The 23,744-nt window shown below is 39.4% G+C and overlaps 1 protein-coding gene across 5 annotated transcripts in view; it reads right to left on the bottom strand.

The window, feature by feature from the left end:
* LIN54 (lin-54 DREAM MuvB core complex component) overlaps positions 1-23,744 on the bottom strand; it is an 87,694-nt gene that overhangs the window by 44,114 nt on the left and 19,836 nt on the right. For 2 of the 5 annotated variants that reach the window (XM_023222557.1, XM_023222558.1), the window contains exons 2-4: positions 18,203-18,255; positions 12,249-12,372; positions 3,652-3,794 (exon numbers count right to left, since the gene is read on the bottom strand). In XM_023222557.1, the coding sequence (XP_023078325.1) occupies positions 3,652-3,794; positions 12,249-12,372; positions 18,203-18,223 (288 nt within the window). In that variant the 5' untranslated portion in view covers positions 18,224-18,255. Of the gene's footprint in view, positions 1-3,651; positions 3,795-12,248; positions 12,373-17,539; positions 18,256-23,744 lie in introns of all 5 variants that reach the window. The other 3 variants (XM_023222555.1, XM_023222554.1, XM_023222556.1) reach the window with 2 other exon arrangements.

The raw sequence follows: 23,744 nt of genomic DNA, 5'->3' as shown, positions 1-23,744 counted from the left end.
AGGCCAAGGCGGGCGGATCATGAGGTCAGGAGATCGAGACCCTCCTGGATGACATGGCAAAAACCCGTCTCTACTAAAAATAGAAAAATGAGCTGGGTGTGGTGGCACATGCCTGTAATCCCAGCTACTCAGGAGGCTGAGGCAGGAGAACGGTTTGAACCCAGGAGGCGGAGGTTGCAGTGAGCAGAGATGGCGCCACTGCACTCCAGCCTGGTGACAGAGCAAGACACCATCTCAAAAAAAAAAAAAAAAAAGAAAAGAAAAAGAAAAGAAAAGAAAAGAAAAAAAGAAACTGCGCTGTATCTTGTTTTAAACACCAGAACTAAATGCAGCGAGAGTTCCTGGGATAACCTGAGAGATAGCCTCAAGAGTTTATTCAGAGAATATGTGAACACAGAAACTGTTCCCAGCCTGGAAAATTCTGCAAGAAAGAAGATGGCTGCGGCTGTCACAATGGTAGGGCAAAGATTTAGAGGACAGCAGTTGGGCAAGCTGCACTTTTACCACTGGGTTCTAGAGGTTTCCCATTGGCCACGCAGATGCTGCAGAAGGGCTAAGACATCTTGACGGAACCCTGCCAAAGCCATGTACCTTGTGGAGTAAAGGCACTCAGGAGTGCCAGGCGTAGACTACAGGAATCAAGAGCTAAAGGCAGGCTGCAAAAGGCAGCTGGAGGGTACACCGTACCCCTGACAGGGAACTTGAAAATGTGGACATAGCCCACAGGAGGGTTCCAAAAAACCATCCTGAGTGAACATCTCCGTAAGTCTACATTTGGACACCTGTTACACAGAAGGCACCAGAAGCTGGAGTACAATAGTCTCAGTCAAACAAAACCTTGCCCTTTCTCCTCTAATCTTCCTTCTGATCAGAAGACAAAATCAGAAAGGGAGAGGAGGTTGAAGAATGAAGAAACACATCATGCGCCTCTTCTCCACCGCAGATCCCTGAGCCATGGTTAGATTTCACCTGAGGTAAATAAAATTTCAACTGGATGTAAGCTTTTGACTGTACATTTCACACCTGTGAATTTTAATTGCCAAAACAAGCTTGTTTTTGTTTTTCTGTTTTTTTTTTTTTTTCTGGAGACGGAGTTTTGCTTTTGTTGCCCAGGCTGGAGAGCAATGGCACGATCTCAGCTCACTGCAACCTCCACCTCCAGGGTTCAAGCAATTCTCCTGCCTCAGCCTCCCAAGTAGCTGGGATTACAGGCGTGCACTACCACGCCCAGCTAATTTTGTATTTTTAGTAGAGATGGGGTTTCTCCATGTTGGTCAGCTGGTCTCGAAATAAAACAAGTTTGTTCTTACAGTTAAATGTAAAATGTTGCCAAGAGGCAAGAAAGGAAGATTCAATATGGCAGGGCTAAAGTCAAGGATGGGAAAACCATAAAGCCAGTTCCTATTCATATGTCATCAGGTATAAACTATATACCAGTCAAATTAGGCCATAGGGCTACCATCTACCCCATTATTCAAGTCGGAAATACAGGAGTCATCCTAGATTCTCCCCCTAAGATACTGAACCTCTTTCAACACATCTCTCTTCCTCCTGCCCCTGAGCTACTAGTGTAGTTCAAACATGAAGTACTGTAATAATCTCTTGGTGATTCTCTACCCTGGCCTACACTTTTAAAAGATTAAATTTAACACACAGGCCCCAGCCTAGAGATTCTGATTTAAATGGGGTCAGGTAGGGGCCTGCCATTAGTTTTCTCAAGAGGTCCTCAGTACTAACTGCAGCCAAGGTTGAGACTCACTAACCTAACTGATCTCTCCCACAATACAGGCTTACCTTCCCCCAAACTATCTCTCATAATGCCGCAAGAGTCATATTTTTAAAAATGCAAATTTCATATTATTTATAGCAGTGGTCCCCAATCTAGGCTACCCACTAGAATCACTTAGAGAGCTTTGTAAAATCCTGATACCAGGTCAAGTCTGGAGAAATGAAAACAGAATCTCTGGGGATGAGAACTAGGCATCAGTATTTATTAAAACTCTCCAGGTGATCCCAATAAGCAGATAAGGGCGAGAATCACTGTCCTAGAAGCAAAGAGAAGTCACAGAAGTCCAAACTCCCCTGAAGATAATGAAACCGTCCATCTAACCTTAGCACCCTCGGCTCTCACACTGCAAAGGCTCCCTGAAAGGCCACACTTTTACACCTTTATGTAAAGTATCACCTCAATCCTGAAAGCCCCTTCTGCTCATCCAGAGCTAAGTCCAACCCACCTTTAAGGTTAAGACCTTTCAAGAATAAGCTCCTTTGTATAAACCTTCCCTGCCAAACACACAGCAGTCATTAATCCATCTATGACCATTGTAATTCTGTAGGATAATTTTTAATGTTTCAGTCTAACTACCTTATTGAACTCCTTGAAATGAAAAACCTCATCCATGTTTTATCCCCAGTGCCTATCACTACGCATGGCACAGTTACCCTCAAATTTCTATCAAATTCATTCGATTTAGGGCAAACCTTATGAAGGAAGAATCTGACCTTAATAAATTATATGAGATATCATATTTGTACATTATATTCAAGGCTCATTAAAGAAACCAACACCCGGACTTTTAAAAAATGTAAGGCAAATGTTTAATGTTTGTTCTATTTATGAACAGTAACAAATCAAAGAAAGCAGGTGCAAAGGGCAGTATGTTTCCAGAGTCACAAGCGTGAAACCTGACAGAATAATAATGTTTGGCTTTCTATCTGAATAATATGTCCTTTAAAACATATCTTTTTCAAAATGTTATGCTGGTATAATAAAACTGTATGTTTTAGGAAAGTGAGTTAGATGACTTACTTTACCTGACAACAAAATAAGAAAGCATTTGAGGGCCGGGCGCGGTGGCTCAAGCCTGTAATCCCAGCACTTTGGGAGGCCGAGACGGGCGGATCACGAGGTCAGGAGATCGAGACCATCCTGGCTAATACGGTGAAACCCCGTCTCTACTAAAAAATACAAAAAACTAGCCGGGCGACGAGGCGGGCGCCTGTAGTCCCAGCTACTCGGGAGGCTGAGACAGGAGAATGCCCTGAACCCGGGAGGCGGAGCTTGCAGTGAGCTGAGATCCGGCCACTGCACTCCAGCCTGGGTGGCAGAGCAAGACTCCGTCTCAAAAAAAAAAAAAAAAAAAAAAAGAAAGCATTTGAATGCTTCCAATAAAATGTACTCAAGTTTAAACAACATTGATAATATGGCTACCAGCATCTGATGGCAATTTCTAGTACTCTGGGTCCTGTTACCAAGCAGAAGTTCAGATCTCCACTTTTTTAAAGTTACATTCAATATTTTATATTTATATCGTTAAGTCTATATGTACCTTCCACAAATACAGTAATTTTGCTAAAATATTAACTAAAGAAGAACTGAATACCTACATTATCAACTTTATTCAAAAGATTTTGTTGTACCCACATTCATATGGGCTATGGAAATCATATTCACATGCAAAATGATTACTATGTGTTTAAAGTAAGCTTTTTAATCTGTCAGACATCCTTGATTACTAAATTAATCCAGTCTTCACTGAATGCCTATTACTTGCTTGGGAATGTATTAAAACTGAAGTATCTGAAGTGACTAGTAAGAAAATAAAGGCATCAACCACAATATTTGGTATTTGTGGCTAATTGATTTTTTACCTTATTTGGCGATTTCAAAGGTGAGATGGCTATTTTATTTGGTGTCTGTGTTGTAGAATTTAAAGTTGATCCAATAACACCACTTTCAGATATTGTTATGGTCTTTGATGGAGTTCCGGGAGTAGACTGTGAAAGAACCCTACCTGCAAATGAGAGGCAGCACATCAGTTTGACTTTTTTCAATAATAGTATAAAAATTTCTGTGATGATGCTCTACACTCACAAGGACTGCAGAATGTATGTTCGTTATTTCATGTTCAACACTTAATGAGGCACTAATGAACTGTGGTAACCCTAGGCAGAACTAAACAAAACACTACTTCTTAGCAATACTTAGTATCAGCCTACATTAAACTCTACAAAAACAGTTTAACTCATGTGTTCATCAATACTGTTGCTATCCATCAGAGAGAAAGCTCAGGGCAACTAAGCAGTGTGCCCCGTGTAACACAGCTCCTGAAAGTCAGGACATGAACCCAAGTCTTAACACTTCCATCTCTGTATTCTACTATCTATAGCTGTCTTCCCATTTGAACTTAAGCCATGAAGGTACAATTGATATCCACACCTATAAAACAGATAGTTACTGGACTAATTTAAACACTGACAGGTTTAATACTATCTGATTTTAGACTGCCAAACGGGATTAAAAAAAAGTTTTTTCTACCCACCCCAGCCAGATTCCATACTGCGTTCCCTTCTGGACAGGACCCTTCAGAAACAATGAAAAACTCTAGTGTCTGGATGCTTGGGGAACTGAAAATCATATTATATTGAGTTGAAATATCAGGAATTTTTATCCTAGGCAAGAAGAGACTACAAAGACATAACAGATCTTCAAATTCTTGAAGACTGTGTGATAGCCATTATTCCCATTCACCAAGTATTCTAGCTTTCTCCCATTCTGGGCACACGGTAGAACTGCACTTGCACTTCCTACCACTCCCACCCCATCTTGTAGTTAGAGTCATGTCACTACTCCTGGCGGATGAGTTATGAGTAGAAGTGACGTGTGCTATTCTTGGGTCATAGCATTTATTATTGCCTATGCAAGACCTTCCAAAGTTTATTTTCCTCCACCATCTGAGATGGCAGCTCCTCGGTTAGCCTGTGTCCCTGAGTGACTACAAAGAGAAGATACTTTTTGAACCCACAATGGTCATATAGATAATCATGAAGTATGAATTTTTTAAAAAACAGGTTTTTTACCCTTCTGAGATTTGGAGATTATTTTGGCAGAAAAACCAAGATTATCCTAACTAATCCAGGCTGTCAGGTTAAAGGCTTAGAACCAATCTGTATCACATCAAATGCAGAGAAACAGAAAATATTTCAGCTCAGCACTAAGAAATAACTTCTAACAAAAATTTCCAATTGAAATGACTATTTCAACATAAGTGAGTTTCTAGTCACTAAAGGTGTCCCAAGCAGATGCTGGATAATCAAATACACTGGCTAAAGAAGAAAGTCAAGCATCTAAGAAGTAGAGAAGATTGATAACTAAATTATCTCTAGAATCTGCTCTCACCTTTAGATACTATGATTAAACTCACAGATCCAGCTATAGAGATGAAGGAGAGAGCATGACAGTGAGGGAGAAAGGGTAAGAGAGAAAGAAAGGGCTTTCACTTTAGACAAAAATAAAGAACTAATGTTTAGCAGCTTCTGGGCCATTTTTCCTGATAACAATGCCAAAGTATGCCTTTTTTTTTTTTTTTTTTTTTTTCCTGAGACAAGGGTCTCGCTCAGTTACCCAGGCTAGAATGCAGTGGTGTGATCATAGCTCACTGCAGCCTTGATCTTCTGGGCTCAAATGATCCTCCCACCTCAGCCTTCTGAGTAGCTGGGGCCATAGGCACATGCCACCATTCTCAGCTATTTTAAAATTTTTTTTAGACATGCAGTTTTGTCATGTTGCTCAGGCTGGCACAGTTTCTTTTTTAAAAAGTGAATCAAGTTTTTTCCCCATCTATGAATTTTTTAAGTATTTTTAATACAATTTTCAAAATTTCTTTGTAGTACATAGATTAATTTTAATGACATTCTGCCAGGTTTTTAAAAAACGTGAATACATCATAACTACATAAAGTCAATTATAAATAAACCAAATGAATCTACATCAAATGTTTAGAGAGCTGCTCTAAAGTATCGAGCCTGTCTAAAGTAATATGTTTGTCTATACTGGTTTCCAAAGCTAATACCTATGGGATAAGTGTGAAGCCCCAACAACCATTATGTTAAGAAAAGAAATTACCAGTAAAGACACAGTTTCATAAAATGTTCAATATTTATAGCCACTGCTATAATTTCATATTTGTTAGGAATTACACATCTTTCAGATAATATTCATAAAGAGCCGGGCACAGTGGCTCACACCTGTAATCCCAGCACTTTGGGAGGCCGAGGCGGGTGGATCACGAGGTCAGGAATTCCAGACCAGCCTGGCCAACATGGTGAAACCCCGTCTCTACTAAAACTACAAAAATTAGCCGGGCGTGGTGGCATGCGTCTGTAATCCCAGCTACTTGGGAGGCAGAGGTTGCGGTGAGCTGAGACTGCGCCATTGGACTCCAGCCTGGGCAACAAGAGGAAGAATCCCTCTAAAAAAAAAAAGAAAGAAAGAAAGAAAAAAAAATTCATATAGAAAATCCTCAATTCCTGAGGATAACTGATATCAGAAAAAGGCAACGTAATATTAATTCACTTAAAACAGGAACAAAAACTTCAATATAAATTACAAAACTAAAAGTAATAAAACTTTTACTTTCTTTTTGTGGCCTATATTTTTTAAAAATTCTGTTTATAATTGCAACTATATTAACTCTTAGGATGAACAAAGAAAAAAATCAGCTGTTGAGTTTCAGGGACAGACATTCCTTCTGAAAATCTGGACGACAGCAAAAGGATAAATTATGTTGATAATGACAAATGGGCACGACATATTCATAAAGCAGGTCATTACTACCAAAATATTTCTAGATTTCATCAATGTTTCCAAGAACCTTGATATCCTCTGAAATTCAAGTTACTCTTTTTGAGGGTCCACTTGGTTTTCATCCTGATGGCATTTCTGATTATCTAATCTAATCTCCAAATCCCTATTTATCCTTAGTTCCACAGATTCAAGCAAGCATGCAAGTTACATAATTTCACCTTGAAATCAATTTCTGTTGTCAGGTATTCTCCAAGAATCAAAAGAGACACACTCCTTAAAGCCACTGACTGGAGAGGCTGGGGCAGGAAGCTAGAATATTTGAGTAAGGCCAAATTCTATAAGAGATTAATTTCACATTGTGATGAAGCTTGCTCCCATGAAGCAACCTTCTACCGTGAGAGCTGTGATAATGGGAACCCCTATTATCTTATGGAACTACCTCAAGTCTTGTCAGGTGGTTGGTATCTACATTTTACTAAACTAAGATGAACAAAATAATGTATTTACCCAAGATCACAGAGAAAATCAACAGAAGACCCATGACTAAAAACCCAAGTTTCCCAATAGCTCCTACTGTATCACTATAGTACCTCCATGATATACATATTCATGCAACAATACGCATTCACAGAACTACATCAAAGTGCCAAAAATAGGGGCCGGGCACAGTGGCTCACGCCTGTAATCCCGGCACTTCAGGAGGCCAAGGCAGGTGGATCACGAGGTCAGGAGATCGAGACCATCTTGGTTAACACGGTGAAACCCTGTCTCTATTAAAAATACCAAAAATTAGCCGGGCGTGGTGGCAGGCGCCTGTAGTCCCAGCTACTCAGGAGGCTGAGGCAAGAGAATGGCGTGAACCCTCGAGGCGGAGCTTGCAGTGAGCCGAAATCGTGCCACTGCACTCAGCCTGGGCGACAGAGCAAAACTCCATCTCAAAAAAAAAAAAAAAGTGCCAAAAATTGTGCTAGGTTCTGGGGATGTGGAGACGGAGGAGAAAGTGAAAGAGGGAGAGAAACAAGATAAAAGAACCATCAATACAGTACATACATAACTACAATGGAACATGATTCTGCCTTAAAAAGAAAATTCTGACATATACTACAACACAAATGCACCTTAAGGACATTATGCTAAGTGAAATAAGCCAATCAAAAAAAAAAGGGCAATGGACGGGCATGGTGGCTCACACCTGTAATCCCAGCACTTTGGGAGGCTGAGGTGGGCAGATCACCTGAGGTAAGGAGTTTGAGAACAGCCTGGCCAACATGGTGAAACACCATCTCTACTAAAAATACAAAAATTAGCCAGGCGTGATGGCACACACCTGTAATCCCAGCTACTTGGGAGGCTGAAGCAAGAGAATCACTTGAACCCAGGAGGCAGAGGTTGCAGTGAGCCAAGATCATACCACTGCATTCCAACCTGGGCAACAGACTGAGACTCCATCTCAAATCCCAGCTACTTGGGAGGCTGAGGCAGGAGGATCATTTGAACCTGGGAAGGCACAGGTTCCAGTGAGCCAAGATCGCGCCACTGCACTCCAGCCTGAGTGACAGAGTGACAGACTGTCTCAAAAAAAAAAACCACGGAGAGATAAAAGTGGGATACTAGTTGCCAGATGCTGGACTGGGGAAGGAAGAATAAGAAGTTTTTGCTTAATGGGTACAAGATTTCAGTTTTGCAAAAAGAAAAAGTTTTAGAGATGGAATGGTGGTGATGGTTGTATAACAATGCGAATGTACCTAATGCCAATCAACTGTACACTTAAAACAGTTAAGATGAGGCTGGGTGCAGTGGCTCACATCTGTAATCCTAGCACTTTGGAAGGCTGAGGCGGGTGGATCACTTGAGGTCATAAGTTCAAGACCAGCCTGATCAACATGGTGAACCCCTTTCTCTACTAAAAATACAAAAATTAGCCAGATGTGGTGGAGCATGCCTGTAGTCTCAGCAATTCAGGAAGCTGAGGCAGGAGAATCACTTGACCCTGGGAGGCAGAGGCTGCAGTGAGTTGAGATCATGTCACTGCACTCCAGCCTGGATGACAGAGTGAAACTCCACCTCAAAAAAAAAAAAAAAGTTAAGATAGTAAATTTTATGTTATGTATATCTTACCACAATTTTTTTAAAAATAAGTTTTTTAAAAGAACTAGATGATGAGGCCAGGCACAGTGGCTCATGCCTGTAATTCCAGCACTTTGGGAGGCTGAGGCGGGAGGATTACCTAAGGTCAGGAGTTCGAGACCAGCCTGGCCAACATGGTGAAACCCCGTCTCCACTAAAAATACAAAAAATTAGCCAGGCATAGTGCCAGGCACCTGTAATCCCAGCTACTCAGGAGGCTGAGACAGCAGAATCGCTTGAACCCGGGAGGCGGAGGTTGCAGTGAGCCGAGATCGCACCATTGCACTCTAGCTTGGGCAATAAGAGCGAAAACTTCGTTCAAAAAAAAAAAAAAGAGAGAGCAAGCTAGATGATGAACAAAAACACACACACACACAAAAAAACTACCATCATGAAAAATTATAAGGGTTATGGGGAGACAGACAAGAAAACCAACATTTATAATATAGTATGACTAATGGATAACTCAAAGCCAGTGTGAAATTTATCAGAAGTTTAAGATAAGTACTTGGTAAGTATAACCAATTTTTATGGAAATAAATAGGAAATGATCAAAGAAAGAATACCTGACTAAACCTAGAAGTCAAAAACTTCCGAAATGGGTAATCTAAGAAATAAAATGGACGAGTCAGCCGCGAGGAACAGCAAAGAAAGGCATTCCATGTAAAAGGAACTTTGCCAAGACCCTTAGTCCTACAACTTAGTTTCGATCCATTTGATGATTTCTTACAATAAGTTAAATCAGTAGGTTTGGAGCTACTATTTTGGAGGTGAAAATAAAAAGGCATGCATTAGATCATAAATGCCTTTAATGCTAAGAAAGCACTGGCATTTGAACTTAATCCTGATGGGTCCAGCTGAAGAAATGAACAAAGCCAAGAAAATTTTAAGCAAGTGTGTGACAAGTTCAGATATGTATTTTAGAAAACTCACTTATACACAAATATAAAATCATCTTGACTGAAACACAGAAAAAAAATAGTCATCTTTAATGAGAAGCCCAAAAACCATTAAAAAAAGAAAATCTCAAGGTACTTTGAAAGAGTATTAGCTGGCAGGGCGCAGTGGCGCATGCCTGTAGTCTCAGCACTTTGGGAGGCCAAGACGGGTGGATCACAAGGTCAGGAGTTCGAGACCAGCCTGGCCAACATGGTGAAACCCCCGTCTCTACTAAAAATACAAAAGTTAGCTGGTTGTGGTGGCGGGTGCCTGTAATCCCAGTTACTCGGGAGGCTGAGGCAGGAGAATCGCTTGAACCCGGGAGGCAGAGGTTGCAGTGAGCCGAGATCGTGCCATTGCACTCCAGCCTGGGCAACAGGGCGAGACTGTCTCAAAAACAAAAAAGCATTAGCTGCAATATAAAGACTAGCTGCATGAAAAAAGACTGCAGTCTTAGCTGCAATGTAAATATAAAGATGATGGAATCTCCTTGTGATACAATTCAACAGAAAGGCACTTGGATGGTTTAAAATTTAGCATATATGAATTTTTAAAGGTTATAAAGAACCAGTTAAAAGTAGAAATTATCTATCCAAACTGAACTTGATGCCAAGAATGCTAGTAAAATTTTACAGAAGTATATATGTATTCTGGTAGGGCTATTAAGTCCATGTGCAATTAAAAAATAAAGTTACAATCGGTCTGCAACACATTATAAACAACCCAAAGACCAAGCAATGACATATACAAATGTCTATGATAGGGCGAACTCTTGACATTAACCAAAAATTCATTCAGACACTTCCTCAAACACTACAATTGTTTACCATACAACCCATACCTCCTCCTTCCCATTAACTAAAACTTTTCAGGGACTCTCTCAGAGTCTCTTCAGAAACTCAAAACAGTAAAGAATATCCCATTATATAACACTCCTGGTTAAGTCCCTCTACCTATACAAAATCTCCAAGGGGACTGGTGTTTTCTTTTTAATCAATACTTCCAACCCTTGCTTACTTATAGCCAATTGCAGCCCACTTCCTAAACCAGCTCCAAACCCAAACCCTTCCCAGTCTTTTCTTTGGGGCCACACCTGCCTCCCATGACATGTCTCAAGACATCAGCTTCCTATACTGTCACAAATCTCTACTGAGCACCAAGAGAAAGAGAATAGTCACTCACTCACCTAACACTGCTTTCACATTACAATTTTTCCATCTCTTCTCATTAGCTAAAATGAGAAGCCTCTCTACATACAAATATAAATCGAGCCTACGTACAAATCAAAGCCTCAGGAAAATGACAAGTCACTGCCATTGACTTCCAAGTTGTCTATCACTATGTTGTAAATGTATTAAAGACAGATGGTTTTAATATACATGCTAGGAATGATTAGTTAATATTTGAGTACCCTCATCAAGAATACACAGTCTAGGGATGGGTAACTAGGATATGAAAGTCTCTAGTCAAAAGTTTACCATCCAGAGGTGCTTTCATATAAGCCTTTAGCACAGTAGAAATTAGAAATGATCCTATAACTAGTTAAAGAGTCATTTAGTATGGCTCTGGATTAAAGATCAATATGGCTGTGTGATTTTTCTCTAAAAACCTTGAGCTGCTAGCCAAACAAGGAATAGGAGGGTTGGACTTAGCCAAGCCACCAGAGAAAGAGACCGGAAAAAGAGAATCAATAGTGTCTACAAGAGAGCAATAGGATGGGTCATGGACTTCATCTTGAGGAAGGAAGAGTTTGAGGACAGGAAAGGAATGATTATTGAGAAAGTAGAAAAATAAATGGACCAGAAATTCAAAGTCAATTGCTGGATTGGGAGTAGAAAGGCAAGTAAACTAAAAGAATAAAGAGAACGAACACTTGAAGTCAAGATTTCTGAGGTGATATAGTGATTGGTAATGACACATATTAAAGTATAAAATAAAAGAGAACTGGGCCACACTAAGGAGTGTTCTAATAAAAGTAATTCAGCTAAAATTCTGTTATCACTTAAGTAATTACTATCATAGTGACAATTTTCTGTTTACAGATAACTCCACATAGAGTATACTAAAATACTGAAACCAAAAATTCAAACAGAAACCATGAAATACTATACTCTTGTGTATATTAATTTAAATTTATTAAACTTAGCACATGTGCTCCAGAGTCAAATTGCCTGGGTTCAAATTCCAGCTCAGCCATTTACTAGCTGAGTGCCTCCACTTCCACACTGGCAAAATGGGGATGTTATTAGTACCTACCTCATAGGATTGCTGGGGAATGATATAGTCACCACATGTAAAGGGCTAAGAATGGCGCCTGGCACACAGTGAACACTATATAAATATTAGCTAGTATTATTGGAGTCTGAGACTTTGCTAGTATCATGGTAAATTTCTACCAAAAACTAAGGAGACTAAAGTAATGAACTGATTTTCAGATAAGGCATTTTGCTTGAAGCAAACATTTCTTATTAACTAGTCTGGTTTATAATAATAAGCTATGTGTGTTACACTAAAACATTTTAAGTTGGCAGAACAGCCTTTTTAAATCTAAAAGGAAGATAAATATTTAGCTTAATAAACTATAAAGAAATATAACCTGCAATGACTGGTGGTGAAACTTGAGTTGTCTGTCCTGTAACTGCTTTACTATTAATTGGTTTTGCAAAGATCAGCTTCGTGATTACTGGACCAGAGGTTGGCGTTCGAGGCTTCTTAGCAATCTGAAACATATAAATAACTATGAAGACCATCTGTTTCTATAAAATGCCTATTAAATCAAAATTATACCAAAGATTCATACAAAGTAGTACATGTAAAACCGGCTCACACTTAACAATATATCTATGTATTAATATTAATGTTAAGAACATTTAAAATGCAGACATTCATCAAAATATTAATATGATCATATCCTTAATCCCATATATAATAATACTTTTGCATTTTATTACAATTCCTTATTTTCATGTCTTGGATATATGCATATGATGAAAACAAAATTAATAATAATGTTTACTGAAAAAATAAAACTATGGCACAGTAATATTCTTGTTCAAAATAACAAATTACTCAATAATAAAAAGAGTAAGTAAAGAAAGTATAGTGCAAATGACGAAGCCACCTATATATACAATTACATTGGCCCTTGGATGCAAAATATGAATACATACACATTGAAGGTAGGCTTATGACTAGATTTTCAACTTTAGATCTAAATATGAGGAGTAGATTAAGGGAGAACTGAGTAAGGTAAAGCCCTAGGGTACAAAACAGAAAAATTTGGTAGAACAAAACTATTATAAGGGCAACAGCTGTGAAATATTATTTACTAAACTATTAGGTACTATACTTTTCTTCTTTTAAAGATGGGGTTCCGGGCCAGGTGCAGTGGCTCATGCCTGTAATTTCAGCCCTTTGGGAGGCTGAGGCAGGAGGATCACTTGAGGTCAGGAGTTCAAGACCAGCCGGGCCAACATGGTGAAACCCTGTCTCTACAAAAATACAAAAATTAGTAGGGTGCGGTGGTGGCACACGCCTATAATCTTAGCTACGTGGGAGGCTGTGGCAGGAGAATTGCTTGAACCCAGGAGCAGAGGTTGCAGGGAGTCAAGACTGCACCACTGCACTCCAGCCTGGGTGACAGAGTGAGTGAGACTCTGTCTCCAAAAAAAAAAAATACAAAACAAAAATGGGGTCTCATCTCGTCACCCAGGCTGGAGTGCAGTGGTGCAATCATAGTTCACTGCAGCCTGAAACTCCTGGGCTACAGCAACTGTTTACTATATTTTAAATTCCTTGAAGAGAGAATCTATATTTAATTCATCTCCAACTTGAAGTTATATATTGGCACACTGTTGATCTGAATTATAATTCTCCGCAAGTCAAGGAGTGTAGAATTATCAAATTTTTATATTGCAATTATCACCATATACAAAGACACAGCTTCTTCTGAAAGTTAAAAGAAGAAATTTACCTAGGATAAAAATCAAAGAATTTTAGAGTGTGAAGAACATTAAATATTAATTATATCTTTTGGTAATGAAAATTGAGACCATAAAAGTACTATTTATTATAGGAAATAGTGACTCAAATGAAAATATATGACCAACGTGAATAACTGAAATACACCGGAAGCTATAATAGATCACAGAACTAGACAAATATTAGCTCTTTGTGCTCAAATTATAAATTAAACTAAATAACACAATATATTACTTTTTTATACTCAGAACACATTACTGACAAAACCAACTGTATATACGATACAAATTACTTAAAAAAGATACCCATTATTGTATTTAAAAACAGCCAACTTGCAAAACTATAACATACTCAAATAAATCCATACTTATACTCTAGAAAGCTAATGAAATTTAGAGAAATACAAATTTCCCAAGTATGTTTACAGACCTAAAACCCTAAAGTCAGTCAAAATTGTATCTATTTTATCTATAATATTAAGGATCTCTAGAGGTAGAAGTATTGCTATTCTTAGAATGCCATATTAACAATAAATAACCTTAGCTATAACAATTATAGGCTTAAAGTAATTCCCCATTTTAAACTGATTTTTCACAATCATGAGTATATGAATACTTATCAGTGAGGAAAAAAATATAAACAGTACAACCAAAAGCACATTAATTATCCAAATAAACAATCTCATCTTGCCCTTGTGGTTATGTTTCTTTAGCGGTGCTGAAAATAATAACTTTTGGTTCCATTAAAGAACTATGAATTTTTTGCACTATGAATTCTAAAGTATCCTGGAACAAAATTATTAAGTAAAACAAAGCATCAAAGATCACTTTAACAAGTTTATAGAATCAGCAGCTTAAGACAAAAATGAAAAAAAACCTTACAAATCAGGTAGTAAAATATGTCATCAAGTAATACATACAAGTAATTTTTGGCACTGTGTTGGATAGATTCAGGAGCTAGTAAGGAGTTCTGTTGTCCCAGACTGCTAGTTATTTACTATTCTCATAAACTACGCACAGGAAACATGGCAAAGTGTTTATATATCTGTTATTACATATAATTATACCTCTGTTACTGCCTCTGGCTTCAAAGGTCACGTCTTTTCTTCATTTTTCAAGATGGCCTCCATCTTCCACCCTTGACTGCTAACTATACCCTAACATTCTTAATACTCTGATTAAACTTAAGACAACACTGACAACTACCTAGGGGGGAAAAAAAACAGAAAATCATATAATCTTTGTAATACTAAACCAAATATTCTGGTGTTGAAAAAGGAAAAATATAGATGCATAGTTTTTAATTTGTCTTTTGTGTTTCAGACCTTTGTAGGTTACTTCTGAGTTGGAAAGACTTAAGTCGCCTAAAAATAACAGACCATACAAGTAAAAAAATATTCTAAATGTAATTATTTTGTTTTTATTGTGTTTTTTTAAATAGAATTATTTTTTATTAAATAGAATCAGGCTTTAGAAAACTAACAGTAGCCTGGGTGCAGTGGCTGATGCTTGTAATCCCAGCACTTTTGAGAGGCCAAGGCAGGTGGATTGCTTGCATCCAGGAGTTTGAGACCACCGTGGGCGACACGGCGAACCCCCATTGCTACAAAAAAAAAAATACAAAAATTGGCCAGGTATGGTGGCCTGCATCTGTAGTCCCAGCTACTTGGGAGGCTGAGGTGGGAGGATCATTTGAGCCTGGGAGGTCAAGGGTGCAGTAAGTCAAGATTACACACTGCACTCCAGACTGGGTGACAGCGAGACCTTTCTCAAAAACAAAACAGAACAGAAAAGTTACAATAAAACAAGTTATAAGAATTAGACCCCAGTCTTCGCTTTTATCATCATTACTTAGGGAATTAAAGTGGAGAAATAATAGATACAAGCAACACTGGTCAGTGAAATGGCACATATGCCTTGCTCTCATAAATTTAAAAAAAAAAAAAATGACATTCTAATTTATGTTCTTTTCGTTGTTTTTTTTGAGACAGGGTCTTCCTGTAGCCCTGGCTGGGGTGCAGTGGTGCGACCACAGCTCACAGCAGCCTAGACCTCCCTGGCTCAAGCGATCCTCTCACCTCAGCCTCCTGAGTACCTGGGAACACAGGTGTGCACCACCATGCTGGGCTAATTTTTTGTATTTTTGGTAGAAACAGGGTTTCACTATGTTGCCCAGACTGGTCTCAAACTCCTGGCCTCACAGAATGTGCCCACCTTGGCCTCCCAAAGTGTTGGGCTTACAGGTGTGAGCCACCACACCTGGTATCAGTTTCTTTTTAACATAATTATGATCCATATTGCCAAAGCCAAATAAACTTTGGTAAACTAATCAAAACAAGCTTCAAAACTGAGGACAAGATGCTTGATGGTGATAGGATCTCTCATCCAAGAGATTCTTAGCAAAAATAAGAAGTAAAAGGAAGTCATAGATAAGTGAGAATAATGAACAAGAAAGAGCACTAAACATTTAATAGTAGCAAAGGGGACACAGGCAAGTTATAAGATTTAAGAAATTCTACAAAGTTCTTAAATGCAAAGCCCATGAAAAGTGGTTTCTAATTCTACTGTCAACACAGTAACCAAAACATTACTTCTAGTATCAGCTGAGTGTAGTTTCCCAAAACCTTCCTACTTCCTTCTTATACATTTCCTTTATTTCTATGCATTCTCCTTTTTTCTCAAAGATAGCTCTTTCAAACAGAGGATATATTTTTGTTTCCTGGTCATAACTAGATCATTGCATTTCTTTTTTCTTTTTCTTTTTTTTTGAGATGGAGTTTCACTCTTGTCGCCCAGGCTGGAGTGCAATGGCGCGATCTCGGCTCACTGCAACCTCTGCCTCCCGGGTTCAACCAATTCTCCTGTCTCAGCCTCCTGAGTAGCTGGGATTATAAGCACTCACCACCAGATCCGGCTAATTTTTTGTATTTTTAGTAGAGATGGGGTTTCACCACGTTGGGCAGGCTAGTCTCAAACTCGTGACCTCAGGGGATCCGCCCACCTCAGCCTGCCAAAGTGCTGGGATTACAGGCTTGAGCCATCACGCCCAGCCGACCACTGCATTTCTAAGAGTAGTGGTGGCCTAAGAAAGCCTATCTGGGCTTGATAAACTGGAAATCACTTAATATATATTCCAGTAACCTTCTTTCTTAGGGTCTTGTTCATACTAATAATAGGCACCATTATGAAACATTCTCAATATTTTGAGAATTATACTACACATTTCATCACAATCAAAAAGTATTCTTAAGAAAAAGTCAAAAACTCAGAGAAGATAAGTAACCTACAAAAGTTTTCCATAACTGGTAGGATAACGTAGAGGCAACTCAAACCCAGCTGGTACAACTCTAAAGCCTATATGTTATCTTCCATCGCATGTCACTGTCTTTTCCATAGTACAAACATAAATAATGGCAATGAACAGTAAACTCCAAATAAAAGGCACACGCTGGCTAACATCAACTATTACTGGCTCTGAGGGTTTCTCAGAGCAACAAAGTTCTCCTAGCCTTTGGCCATCTATTAACTGGAAAAAAAACAAAAAACAAAAAACAACGTTGTCTAAATGATTTTTTGATAGCCCAGCAGCAAGTCTGGCATCTTTATACCAGCAAAACATCCTTGTAATCAAACTACCACTAAGAATAAAATGCATTTTAAAATTAGTAAAAGGCTATAAAATACTAATTTGGAATTTAACCAAAATTAAGTTTGCTTTCTAAGTTATCTGGTAAAAATTTTCATAAGCATTAGACATATCAAACTTAATAAAAACACACACAATTACGTAAAACGTTCAAAATAATTCAGTAACAACTATGTATTTAGTAACCCTACAAACACAACTATGAACCAGTTAAATTTTTTAACATGCATTTTAATTAGTAAGCCCCCTTTTTTCTTTTACCTGTACTGTTTTTAACTGTTGGGTCTGTAACACAGAGGGCTGAGTTGTAGTATTAATCAGTTGACTTCCTGGGGTCAATGCTGAGACACCAATGACAGGTTTCACCTCTGGCCTCCCTCCAATGGTAACTACTTTAATTTGCTGCGGTGGTAACTTAGCATCTCCTGACTGGGCCTGAGTTGTAACTTTCTGAGCCTGGGGTAGTTGGCTATGGGGTAGTGCTAAAACAATTGGTGAACCAGACTTGCCCAAAGTTGTTAAAATTAACTTCTGTCCATCTGGTTTAAGGGTCTGATTGCCAAGTTTAAGATCAGATGTCTGTGATACTTTGTTTAAAATAATCTGATTGGCTGATATAGTCACAGGAGTCTGAGCACCAAGTTTTTGAAGGCCACTTGGAAAAGCTGGTTTCACTGTGGTATTAGAATCTGCTTTAGTAATTGTGGTATTCACTGCAACTTGGTTAGTGTGGTTACTGTACACTGTGATTGGTTCCGTGGAAATGGGCGTGGCTGTAGAGTCACCAGTAGAATTTATGTTGACAATTTCTTCCAGTTCTGTCTCCATGGGAATTGGGGATGAAACAATAACAGCCTCAATACTATCATCATCCACTAAAGTTATACCAGTGTCCATTATTTCCTCTGGAAGCAAACTATTCACCTCGGCTGGCACCACCTCCATGATCGTTCTCCCGCTAGAAAGTTGATCAGGCACTGTAATAAAAGTTGAAAAATGAACAAGTTACTAGGTTTCAAAAGATGTAAGAAAAAAAAATCCAAGAAAAATGCAAATGGCAAAATGACAATTTTTAAATTGATATATAATTGAATGAAGAACATTCCTGATGCTTATCTGGGCTAAATCATGTTAACACATCTTCAACCTGCAAGAATCTGTAATCTAGGTCATATGGAACACAAAACTAGAAGCAAACATTCTTACTCTCCTTGTCTCAATCCACAAGTATCTCGCACTCAGGCAACACTAAGTCACATAATCACATGAAACTCCTTTCTAATGCCCTCTAATAAAACTTGTCATCTTTGACGTATCTGATCTTATTTCTTCTCAGTTTTTTTTCCTCTCATTGACAGATTTGAAAACTGCTGATTCACACAAGGAAATAAAGATTTAAATATTAACATATTGTAAAATATATTCAAATCTCCAATGAGCTAGGTCCTAATATAAGTGTACTATCCCATTTAAAAAATCCATTAAATACCAAAATTAATGTTAAAGGAGTTTCTAGAGTAATCCATCTCAGCAACTACAGATCAAATAGCATTTGTGGTCCAACTTTGATCAACTAGCTTCATACCAAGGAAACTTTTATTTGGAAAGAAGATTCTCAAACCCTCCTCAGCCATTTACTTATTTATTTATTTATTTGTTTGTTTATTTATTTATTGAGACGGAGTCTCACTCTGTTGCCAAGGCTGAAGTGCAGTGGCACAATCTCGGCTCACTGCAACCTCCGCCTCCTGGGTTCAAGTGATTCTCCTGCCTCAGCCTCCTGAGTAGCTAGAATTACAGGTGCCTGCCACCATCGCCTCCTGGGTTCAAGTGATTCTCCTGCCTCAGCCTCCTGAGTAGCTAGAATTACAGGTGCCTGCCACCATGCCAGGCTAATTTTCGTATTTTTAGTAGAAACAGGGTTTTGCCATGTTGGCCAGACTGGTCTTGAACTCCTGACCTCGGGTGATCCACCTGCCTCAGCTTCCCAAAGTGCTGAGATTACAGGCATGAGCCACCATGCCTGGCCATCCTCAGCCATTTAAAGTGTCAAAAAGAACCATTTAAGAGATGCACAGCCAGTCCCCATGAAGAAAAAAAAGTAATAGTCATAAAGCAGATTATGAAAAACTTCGAGCTGTGGTACTTTTAGCCAAAGGTCTGCAGAACTTCCAATAAAGGAATCAATTCTATTATCTTCACGTATAAAAGACAGTAAATCATGTTTATGACAGAATAAATTGCAGTGAGTTATTTGCCCAGAGAACATCAGATCCATAGGAACCTAATCAGCAACTTTCTTCTCTTCCTTTTTTTTGTTCTGAGATGGAGTCTTGCTCTTGTTACCCAGACTGGAGTGCAATGGTGCAATCTTGGCTCACTGCAACCTCCACCTCCCAGGTTCAAGCGATTCTCCTGCCTCAGCCTCCCAAGTAGCTAGGATTACAGGCATGCGCCACCACGCCCAGCTAATTTTTTGTATTTTTAGTAGAGACCGAGTTTCTCCATGTTGGTAAGGCTGGTCTCAAACTCCCGACCTCAGGTGATCTGCCCACATTGGCCTCCCAAAGTGCTGGGATTATAGGCGTGAGCCACCATGCCCAGCCCCGTTTTTTTAACTATAAAAATATACCACCCCGGCTGGGCGCGGTGGCTCACGCCTGTAATCCCAGCACTTTGGGAGGCCAAGGTGGGCGGATCACGAGGTTAAGAGATAGAGACCATCCTGGCCAACATGGTGAAACCCCATCTCAACTAAAAATACAAAAATTAGCTGGGCATGGTGGCGTACACCTATAGTACCAGCTACTCAGGAGGCTGAGGCAGGAGAATCACTTGAACCCGGGAGGCTGAGGTACAGTGAGCCGAGATTGTGCCACTGCACTCCAGCCTGGCGACAAAGCAAGACTCCATTTCAAAAAAAAAAAAAAAAAAAAGATACACCACCCATATAAAATTAACACAAAAGTAGCAAATTATGACTATTAGCATTGGCAAATACTACTACTGCCAAAATAAACCATCATTATTGAGTGCTTACTATACAACAGTAATGACATAATTTAATTTATTCTCACAACAACTCAGAGATGGGAATCATCATTATCTCTGTTTTATAGATGAGGTCATTTAGAAAGGCTAATTTGCCTAAGGTCACATAGCTAGTGAATGGTAGAGCCAGGACTCCAGCTCAGGTTTTTAAGATGCCACAGTTAATAATCTTGGCTAGGCACAGTGGCTTTTGCCTGTAATCCCAGCACTTTGGGAGGCCGAGGTGGGCAGATCACCTGAGGTCAGGTGTTCAAGACCAGTCTGGCCAACATGGCAAAACTCCATCTCTACTAAAAATACAAAAATTAGCCGGGGCAGTGGCAGGCGCTTGTAATTCCAGTTACTCAGGAGGCTGAAGCACAATAATCGCTTGAAGCCGGGAGGCGAAGGGTGCAGTGAGCCGAGATTGTGCCACTGCACTCCAGCCTGGGCAACAGAGTGAGACTCTGTCTCAAAAAAATTTTTTTAAAAAGATGCCACAGTTAATAATCTTAATCCCAAAATTATATTCCCTTAAATTTTACCATTGGTGTTTTAAAACAGGGAAAAAATAAGTCTACTTTTCCAAACAAACAAAAAACCGGCATACATGTGCAGAACATGTAGGTTTGTTACACAGGTGTATGTGTGCCATGGTGGTTTGCTACACCTGTTGACCCATCCTCTAAGTTCCCTCCCCTCGACCTCCACCCCCCAACAGACCATAGTGTGTGATGTTCCCCTTCCTGTGTCCACGTGTTCTCATTGTTCAACTCCCACTTATGAGTGAGAACATGCAGTGTTTGGTTTTCTGTTCCTGTGTGAGTTTGCTGAGGATAACGGCTTCCAGCTTCATCCATGTCCCTGCAAAGGACACGATCTCATTCCTTTTTATGGCTGCATAGTATTCCATGGTGTATATGTGCCAAATTTTATTTATCTAGTCTATCACTGATGGGCATTTGGGTTGGTTCCAAGTCTTTGCTATTGTGAATAGTGCTGCAATAAACATACGTGTGCACGTGTCTTTATAGCAGAATGATTTATGTTCCTTTGGGTACATACCCAGTAATGGGACTGCTGGGTCAAATGGTATTTCTGGTTCTAGATCCTTGAGGAATCACCACACTGTCTTCCACAATGGTTGAACTAATTTACATTCTCACAAACAGTTAAAAGCATTCCTACTTCTCCACAGCCTCGCCAGCATCTATTGTTTCCTGACTTTTTAATAATTGCCATTCTGACTGCCATGAGACAGTATCTCATCGTGGTTTTGATTTGCATTTCTCTGATGATCAGTGAAATGATGTTGAGCTTTTTTTCATGTTTTTTGGCCACATTTGTCTTCTTTTGAGAAGTGGATCTGTTCATCACTAAAGATTAGTTTTGTCTTTTTGCTCATCCCAGAAATTCATATAAGTTGAATAACATACGTACTTATGACATAAAGCAATCATATGGTATGAGTTTTTTCTTTCAGCATGCTTTTGAGATTTATCTGCATTGTTTTACTTATTAGTAGTTCCACTCCTTTTTACTGCTGAGTAATATTCCATTGTACAAATCAATGACAATTTGTATATGCATTCATCTGTTAATGGACATTTGGACTGTTTCCAGTTTGGAACTATGATGAATAATTCTACTATAAACTGCTATAAATATTTAGGTTCAAGTTTTTTCTGAAAATATATTTTTCATTTCTTTTGAGTAAATATCTAAAAGGAGATCTTGCAATTCCTTCTAGGTGAATCACATGGTAAGTTTATTTTTAATTTTGCATGAAACTGCTAAACTATTTCTCAACTTAACTGTAGCATTTTATACACCCACCAGCAATGTATGAGAGTTCTAGCTGTTCCACAGCCTCACCAACAATTGGTATTGTCAGTCTTCTGTTGGTCTTTTTAACTCCAGCCATTCTAGTGTATGTGAAGTGATATCTCATTGTGTTTTTAATTTGCAATTCCCAGATGATTAATGACTCTAGCCTCTGTTCATGTGCATATTGTCTATCTGTATATCTTCCTTTGACAAGTTCCTGTTAAAGTCTCTGTCATTTTTTTTTTTTTAATACCTGGTTTGGCCGGGTGTGGTGGCTCATGCCTATAATCCCAGCACTTTGGGAGGCCGAAGCGGGCGGACCATGAGGTCAGGAGATCGAGATCATCTTGGCTAACATGGTGAAAACCCCATCTCCACTAAAAATACAAAAAATTAGCCGGGCGTGGTGGTGGGCGCCCGTAGTCCTGCCTACTCTGGAGGCTGAGGCAGGAGAATGGCGTGAACCTGGGAGGCGGAGCTTGCAGTGAGCCGAGATTGCACCACTGCACTCCAGCCTGGGAGAGAGAGCGAGACTCTGTCTCAAGGGGAAAAAAAAAAAAAAAAACGAGTTTACAGTCTTACTGAATTGGATGAATTCGTTACATGTACTGCAAAGTTACCCGTCACTTACAACATCTTAAAGGACTCACTAGGGTTTTGGGACCCCAAAGTACTAGCACTTCTTTATGTGACTCTTCCTGATCAAAGAATTCCCTCTGGCACTTATGGGCATTCACGGCACAAGCATGTAAAAATATCAACATCAAATATGCATCGGCAATGACAATCACAACAACTTACAACAAAGGGCTCCACTCACAATGTCACACTAACTTTCTTCCCCAGATCCCAAGAGTTGAATCTGGATACTCCATCCCCACTGAATGATGATTTAGTTCCTATATCCAACAGAACCATAAAAGTTTGACTCCTTCCTCTCCCTAAAGTTCTTTCAGCATATTTAGACATATGGGTATGGCCTTTGGTCCCCCTAAGGACACACAGACATCAGCCCAACCCCTTTTAATCTTTCTCTTTAAAGCACCTGAAATTAAAGAGTAGGAGGAGGGAGAGGTCACGCCACAGAGCAAGACTGTGGCTCTACAGCAATAAGCAAAGCTTGCATTTACTTTCATTTTCAAGCATTAACCCTTGCAGCTCAACCAAACTTCTAAGGTTTTGAATCCACCTAAAGCTCTATATCCTTATTGTGGACACCATATGTTCCGCTTTGAGGGCTCCTTAACTCAGCAGCTATAGCCACATTGCCTTTCAGCAGAGCAGTAGCCATGAAGTTGAGTGTACAACAACCAAAGCACCATTCAGGTGGTATGTTTCAATCCTGCCTCTCAACTAAGCCTCTAAATTATTCATTAACAGGTAGAACAGTGGAGGACTTTCACTCTCCCTATCCTCACTGCCCTTGCCCACCATCTGGGTAAGACCATTCACTAATGGACGCCAGAGAGAATTTTTCTATCTCCTAACCTAGTCCAAGAGGATCTCATCCTTCCTCTCAGAATGCCATGCCTGTCAGTACCCCATCCTCATAGCCAAAACTATCAAGAACTGTGAGAGGTCTGAGACTTCCTACTCTCTTTGAAAGCTA

This window comes from Piliocolobus tephrosceles, chromosome 3, assembly GCF_002776525.5.
Source record: "Piliocolobus tephrosceles isolate RC106 chromosome 3, ASM277652v3, whole genome shotgun sequence".
Classification (NCBI taxonomy): domain Eukaryota; kingdom Metazoa; phylum Chordata; class Mammalia; order Primates; family Cercopithecidae; genus Piliocolobus; species Piliocolobus tephrosceles.
The sequence above is the reverse complement of the archived record's forward strand: the minus strand, read 5'-3'. Positions and strand labels throughout refer to the sequence as shown.